General features: G+C 45.4%; 1 protein-coding gene across 2 annotated transcripts in view; it reads left to right on the forward strand.

Moving 5' to 3' along the window:
* Positions 1-7,074, forward strand: part of rps6ka1 (ribosomal protein S6 kinase a, polypeptide 1) — a 28,956-nt gene extending 21,882 nt beyond the window's left edge. For both annotated transcript variants that reach the window (XM_062470165.1, XM_062470164.1), the window contains 12 exons: positions 909-997; positions 1,130-1,194; positions 1,415-1,517; positions 1,951-2,081; positions 2,328-2,453; positions 2,629-2,718; positions 3,193-3,351; positions 3,986-4,147; positions 4,573-4,649; positions 5,068-5,185; positions 5,450-5,587; positions 5,780-7,074. In XM_062470165.1, the coding sequence (XP_062326149.1) occupies positions 909-997; positions 1,130-1,194; positions 1,415-1,517; positions 1,951-2,081; positions 2,328-2,453; positions 2,629-2,718; positions 3,193-3,351; positions 3,986-4,147; positions 4,573-4,649; positions 5,068-5,185; positions 5,450-5,587; positions 5,780-5,902 (1,381 nt within the window). In that variant the 3' untranslated portion in view covers positions 5,903-7,074. The remainder of the gene's footprint in view (positions 1-908; positions 998-1,129; positions 1,195-1,414; positions 1,518-1,950; positions 2,082-2,327; positions 2,454-2,628; positions 2,719-3,192; positions 3,352-3,985; positions 4,148-4,572; positions 4,650-5,067; positions 5,186-5,449; positions 5,588-5,779) is intronic.
* The last annotated feature ends 781 nt before the right edge of the window (positions 7,075-7,855 follow it).

Consider the following 7,855-nt stretch of genomic DNA (forward strand, 5'->3'; position numbering starts at 1 on the left):
GGTTTGTCTCTTTAAATCATGTAGACGTGCTGATCTATATATACCTTTTATTCCTAGAGAGGTCTAAATGAAGTTTTTTTTTCGAATATTGGGGAAACACTTTATTTAAAGTCCATATGCGTAAGGCATTATATATGTACTTGTAATGAAATACAATACAGTAGAAATGCAGTATAAGAATAGTTTTCAACACTCGTAAAGACTCAAGACTTGTGGTGTGTGGTATACCAATGCTCATAATGCATAATATTTTTATTATAATGACCTGTACTGTACAGAAACATCATACCACACTTTAAAATTATCTTTGATTGCTTTAGGTAAAGTGGTGAAATGTCACAATGCACAAGACGTCACTTGAACATTATAACGTGGTCATTGTCTGCATTCAGTAAAGTAACAATGTTCGTCCCATTTCATGACACCAACTCCTTTCATACTCTGCGGTATTCCACAAGTTGAATAACAAAGTCTGTTGCCACAAATGCGTATATATATTCTTTATTACAACTAGTTAGTTACAACTTTATGAAATGGAAGAAATTTGTTTTTTTTCCTCATCAATCCACATACAATATACCATAATACAAAGAGTAAAAGGTTATTAGAAATATCTGCACATATATTAAATAATAAAAGATATAGACTGGCTACTAACATAATTAGACAAATACAAATAAATGTTTGTGATATACGTGTAATATTAAATTAAATATTGCTGTGTCTGTGCTTTCTTGCAAGCCAATGTTCCCATTCAATTATTCTAATGATTACTGTATTGTATTTAATTAAGAGTACTGTATACTGCTGTATAATGCTTCAAATAAAGTGTTAACATATATTTTCCCGTATTTTTCACTGCAGAGTATGTCTAATGTTTGTGTGTTTGTGTGTTTCTCTGCCTGCAGGGCGCGTCTGGGAATGCCCCAGTTCCTGAGTTCTGAGGCCCAGTCTCTCCTCAGAGCCCTGTTCAAGAGGAACCCCACCAACAGGATGGGTCAGTCCTCTCTGGCCCGTCCACTCGGATGGTTAGCCAGTGTATCGTAGTGGTTTTACTAACACTGTTGCTGTGTTGCCAGGTTCCAATGTAACCTTAGTGGTTTTACTAACAGTGTTGTTGGGTTGCCAGGTTCTGGAGCCGACGGAGCAGAGGAGATCAAACGCCACAGCTTCTTCTCGACAATCGACTGGAATGTATGTGTCTGGGGAGACTCTGCTGTGCTAATGCACTGCTGTGCTAATGCACTGCTATACCAACGCTATACTATCACTCTCCTCTGCTCCCCTCTCTCCCCTCCTCCATTCTCCACTCCACCTCTCACTCCCCTCCTCTCCTCATCCCTCCTCCTCTCTCCACTCCACTTTTTCCTACATCTGTCTCTTGTGTGACGTCTGCCTTCTCCATCCTCCCCAGAAACTGTTCAGGAGAGAGATCAAACCTCCGTTCAAGCCAGCAGTGGCTCGTCCCGACGACACCTTCTACTTCGACTCAGAGTTCACCTCCCGTACCCCGAAAGGTAAGACATGAAGGGGCTCTCTTAAAGGAACAGGTCCAGAGTCTTATTTACAGTCTGAAGTCTGAGACGTTGTAGAACGTGACATGGCAGACCAGGATTTGCTTACGAATATATCATGGAGCAATGTCTATGAACGGGGATCATCTTTCTAATGGACAAACTTACATGCTTACTGGCTTAAAGCAAAATTAGACCTTTCATTGTTTTCAGTTTGAGGCAACTTTCCACCATCAATGTAACATTTTATTGTGAAATCAACTGTCCTTTTATGAGACCACCTACTATAATGTGTGTGTGTGTGTGTGTGACTTTGTGCATGTGTGTGTGACTGTGTTTGTATGTGATTGTGTGTCTGTGTAACTGTGTGTGTGACTGTGTGTGCATGTCTCTGTGTGTGTGTGTGCCTGTGTGTGTGTGTCTGTTGCTCCTCCAGACTCTCCGGGTATTCCCCCCAGTGCTGGTGCTCACCAGCTCTTCAGAGGGTTCAGCTTTGTTGCCACGGCGATGCTGGAGGAGGAGGGGTCGGACGAGTCTGCCCAGCCTGCCCCACACCCAGTGGTCCAGGTAAGCTCTCTAGATCTCCAGGGACAGGCTTGGAGTGTAAACCTACATGAAGAGGGTAGGAGTGTAAACCTCAAGGGATTGGGTTGGAGTGTAAAGGTTGGAGGGTTTGTGTGATGTGTGCTCCACATCTCTCTCTCTCTCTCTCTCTCTCTCTCTCTCTCTCTCTCTCTCTCTCTCTCTCTCTCTCTCTCTCTCTCTCTCTCTCTCTCTCTCTCTCTCTCTCTCTCTCTCTCTCTCTCTCTGCAGCAGTTGCATGGGAAGAACGTGCTGTTCAGCGATGGCTACATGCTGAAGGAGGACATCGGCATGGGCTCCTTCTCTGTCTGCAAGCGCTGCATCCACAAAGCAACCAGCACAGAGTATGCTGTGAAGGTCAAGACACACTCTCCCCGACAACACACTGGATACAACACACACACTCTGTGCCCCTATACACACACACACATTCACTCCCCCTGGTCCCTACACAACACACACCTGGTTCCTGTCCCAGTAGAGGTGTTTTAGATTGCGTTTGTGTGGGTGTTTGTGTGTGGGTGTTTTCTAGGTGATTGACAAGACGATGACGGACCCCTCAGAGGAGATCGAGATCTTGCTGAGATACGGCCAGCACCCCAACATCATCACCCTCAAAGACGTGAGTTAAACACTGGCAACCATGATGACACTGTTAGTCTCATCATCTTCACCACTACTTTGACAGTATCTTCATCTTCATCACTACTATGAAAGTAGCTCCTGGACACTACTATGACGGTAACATCATCTTCGTCAATTCTATGACTATCTTCATCACTACTATGACAGTATATTCCCAGATAACAAAAGTGTCATGATGTACAAGACACGCACCTAGAACATTTGTAACGTTTCCTAAGGTCTTACAGAGATACTGAATGTCACAGCCTGTTTGGGATGTTAAAGGTACATTCATAACGTTCCCCATTCACATGTTATGAACGTACCTGTAATGTACCTATAATGTCCCAAAACGTTCCATTTCTTCTCAGCTGGGTTCATCTACTTCGCTACTATGACAGTGGCGTCTTCATTAGTACCACGTGACAATATCCTGACCTCCCTGCGCTGGGTGGGGGGGGGGCCTCTGCAGGTGTATGACAGTGGGAAGCAGGTGTTCCTGGTGACGGAGCTGATGAGGGGGGGGGAGCTGCTGGACAGGATCCTCAAACAGAAGTGCTTCTCCGAGAGGGAGGCCAGCTCAGTCCTCCACACCATCACCAAGACTGTGGAGTACCTGCACTCTCAGGGGGTGAGAACACGCTCCGTCCTGTGGCGCTCTGCTGAGCTCAGTTCTGCTCTGTGCTGTGGTGTTCTATCGTACTATGTTCTACTGTACTCTACTAGGTTCTGCTGTGTTCCACTCTATTCAACTCGATTCTACTTTCATGTGTTCTACAGTTCTGTAATGGTTCTACTGGATTCTACTCTGTTCTACTCTTCGCTACTCTACTTTACTGTTCTACTCTAGTGTGTTCTACTGTACTTTTCTCTGCTCTACTGTACTCCAGTACACTGTTCCAGTCTGTTCTGCTCTACTGTGCTCTACTCTACTCTGTTCTACTCTTCTTTGTTCTGTTCTATCATACTCTGCTACACTGTACAATGCAAGACTTCTCTACTCTGCTACACTGTACACTACTCTGCTCTTCTCTAAAGTACTCAGTCTGCTACAATCTACTCTGCTGTACTCAGCTTTACTCTGCCCTCCTCTATTCTGCTCTTCTGTACTCTGTTCTACTGTGCTCTGCTCTGCTATTACCTCCATCCCGATATTTTGAAAGATGAAACCAGAGCTGAGCACAGCTAGCAGTGTTTGCTGTCTCCCAGGTGGTTCACAGGGACTTGAAGCCCAGTACCAACTAGCAGTGTTTGCTGTCTCCCAGGTGGTTCACAGGGACTTGAAGCCCAGTAACATCCTGTATGTGGATGAGTCTGGTAACCCCGAGTCCATCAGGATCTGTGACTTTGGCTTCGCCAAGCAGCTGAGGGCAAACAACGGCCTGCTGATGACGCCATGCTACACCGCCAACTTTGTGGCCCCTGAGGTGAGCATGCTCTGCCATTGGTCCACATCAGTCAGACTGCTCTGCCATTGGTCCGTCTCAGTGAGCCTGCTCTGCCATTGGTGTATCTCCCTCTAAGCCAGGGTTCTCCAATCCTGGTCCTCGAGGGCCGCTGTCCTGCAAGTTTTAGATGTTTCCCGCTCCAGCACACCTGATTCAAATGAATGCTCATTACCCGGCTTCCACAGAGCTTGATAACAACCCATTCATTTGAATGGGTTGAGCCTGTTTAGGTACCCATTTGAATTTGGCCCTCGAGGACCAGGATTGGAGAACCCTGCTCTAAGCCATTAGTGCCAGTGTCAGCACTTATCATTTCACCTTCCATGTCACCAACCTTAACCTACCACTGCTGGCACACACACACACACTCGCACACCTTCACCAGCATGGCTGTGTGCTTTCAGGTGTTGAAGCGCCAAGGCTACGATGAGGGCTGTGACATCTGGAGTCTTGGAGTCTTGCTGTATACCATGCTGGCTGGGTGAGCACACGCACATGTTCACACATACTCACACACACATGCATGTACACACACATGCATGTACACACACATGCATGTACACACACATGCTCTCACACACATGCATGTACACACACATGCTCTCACACACATGCATGTACAGACACATGCTCACACACACATGCATGTACACACACATGCATGTACACACACATGCTCACATGCATGTACACACACATGCTCACACACACACACATGCATGTACACACACATGCATGTACACACACATGCTCACATGCATGTACACACACATGCTCACACACACATGCATGTACACACACACATGCATGTACACACACATACACACTTACACCATAAAATAATGATTCACCATGATAATGTCGACCCTTCCATTGATTCACTCCTTCTCTTTTTCCAGCTTCACTCCATTTGCCAACGGACCTGAGGACACTCCGGAGGAGATATTGGGCAGGATAGGCAGTGGTCGCTTCACCCTGACTGGAAGCAGCTGGGATGCCGTGTCTGACTCCGCCAAGGTACACACACCTAGCTTGGTCCTCATCCATAGCTTGGTCCTCATCCCATCAATCAAACAAACGTTTTCATTTTCTTTACTTGTTTCTTGACTTACTTCATCAATCCCATTTTCATATAGGGTGCTCCAGGGGTCTATTCTTGGGGCAATACTGTTTTCACTTTATGAGTTACTCTTTGGGCAAATTATTTATCAACATGAATTGTCTCTCTCTGTTTTCCTAACGATTCGAGCAGGCTGACCATTTTCAATGGCTTTTTTTCAGGACCTGGTTTCCAAGATGCTGCATGTGGACCCTCACCAGCGCCTGACAGCCATGCAGGTGCTGAAGCACCCCTGGATCGTCCAGAGAGACAAACTTCCCACTAGTCAGCTGCCGCACCATGACCCGAAGCTAGTCAAGGTAACGCTAACACACGCACGTGAAATTGATTGTTTTTCATAATCATCGTCAGTTCAGTCAATCTTTAATGAACAAAAGTTTACTTGAACCCCATCTAGCTACCGTTATTCACAGTAGGACCAGTTGTGCTATTCAGTTGTACCGTCAAGCTCTAGTCTGGCCAGATGTTGCAGTTTGTGTGTGTTCCTCCAGGGGGCGATGGCAGCTACGTACTTGGCCCTGAAAAGCTCCCAGCCACCTCCAGAACTCAAACCTATCGAGTCATCCTTCCTGGCTCAGCGACGTGTCAAGAAGCTACCTTCTACCTCCCTGTAGAGAGAAAACCACACAATCAGCTCCTTCCTTGGTCTGACAAGGCCACACCTCCCTATAACCAGCCACGGAAAAGGACTCTGATTCCACCCTGCTTCCAACATCAGCACCCTTTCACTCTCACTACAAAGATTCTTGCCAGCTATCAATCACACTGGACAAGCAAGGACATAGTTGAGGATGGAGGGGCAGAGACTAATCTCTGGGTGTGTGGAGGGGGGGAGGGGTGGGGGCACGGTGACATGAGAGTGATTGTTTATTGTGGCAGCAGGTTTTAACCAATGTTTGGGTCTCATTCTGATTGGCTATCCTCTCTTCTCAACATTGCTGTAATTGGTTGTTGTTTAGCTTGCTGCACGTCTACTGGTTGATTGGCTTTCTGTCTGTCTGTCTCTCTGTCTGTCTGGTTGTTTGTTTCCTCCTCCAGTTGATAAGTGTTCTGTTCAAGATCTGGTCTGGTCTCTCCAGCTCTGTGTCTCGACTCTGATCCATCAACCAGGAAGGGACTGACAGAAAACTAAGAGTAGAGTCCATCTGCTCTCATCTCCATGCCTGCGCTCCGAATGAACTTTCTGTTATTGTGTATGATTAAAAAGTGTTTGCCATAAATGCCTCTTGGTCTTGGTGCGGTAGCCAGAAGAATGTAATTCTGGCTGATGTTTATTGGACAGAGTGTGTTGGTATGTTGCATGACTGTGTCTCTTTTGTGGGAGGGGTCACAAGGTTGTGTGCATGGTGATTGGTCAGCTGCAGTGATGATACGTGGCTTCCTCCCTTTCTGCACTCCCAATTGGTCCGAATGTCAATGTATATAATGAATAGGCAGTTTGAGAAATGTCCAAATATTTTTCAAGATGAAAAGAAAAGCCCTGAGCTAGACGTGGTGGCATGTTGTTGGAATTATTATGAATCTATCTTTTTTTCACAGTGTTTCTTGGATATGCATATCGAATAATGCTGTCTTTTGTGTTTGCTTTTGTTGTTTAGTTGAGTTTGACTTTATTCCATAAGTGACGGTTATTACTGTAGCCTATAGTGCAAGGCATTTGAAGCACTTTTAACTCCCACAACCTTTTGTTTCTCTGTTGATGTCATGTGACCTGGGACTGACTGTAGACTTGATCATATTGACGGACTTTGATGCACTCTCTCCATAAAGTATCTGATTCATTGATTATTGCTCGTCATCTATAACAGAATCCTTGCCAGAAATGTGATTTTGTCGTTGTCTGATTGGCATGATTCTGATTAAGATAGCTAACTAAACTATCCTCCAGTTATAAACAGCAGGTTGCATGTCAACCCTAATCTTTTGATTTTTCTGCTAGCTAGCCTGTACGCGGTAAAGGGTTACCTATCTCCAACCCTGTACCTGTGTGTCTGCTGGGTTGTTCATACACTGGGAAGTGGACACAGGCAACTATTTAGGAGACACCAAATTGTAGAAGGCTGTGAAAGATGTCCTTACCTTACACTTCTGTACATTCTACCATACAACTTATTGAAATATATATTAAAGTTTAAGTATTTCCTTCTTAACATCATAAAGGAGTGTGTACAAGTCTGAGAAATCTCCTTGGCCATGTTAGTCCAACTGGTGTTCCACAGCTTCAGTTAAATTGAGGTATGGACCTGAGAGGGGCATTGGGAATCAAACTACATCATGTGTGCTTTGAACTGATGCCTCTTCTACATTTGTGATTGTTTTAAAGGTTTTTGTGATTTTTACATGTAGACTTAGAACTGTATGCAAGGTTAGGGTTATTCCTGCTGTACTGCTCTTTACTGCCATGTAGCCCATGGTGTGTACTGTGTCTGGTCATTAGGGGGAGGCAGAGCTAAGCTACTCCCCTCTGAACCCTAACTCGTCCTCTGAACCCCAAACTCCCCTCGGGTGCAGCAATGGAGATCTGGGAGCTCCAAGGATGAAGATGATGCCTTTCTATTAAAACCCTG

The sequence above is a fragment of the Osmerus eperlanus genome, chromosome 9, assembly GCF_963692335.1.
Source record: "Osmerus eperlanus chromosome 9, fOsmEpe2.1, whole genome shotgun sequence".
NCBI classification, from domain to species: Eukaryota; Metazoa; Chordata; class Actinopteri; order Osmeriformes; family Osmeridae; genus Osmerus; species Osmerus eperlanus.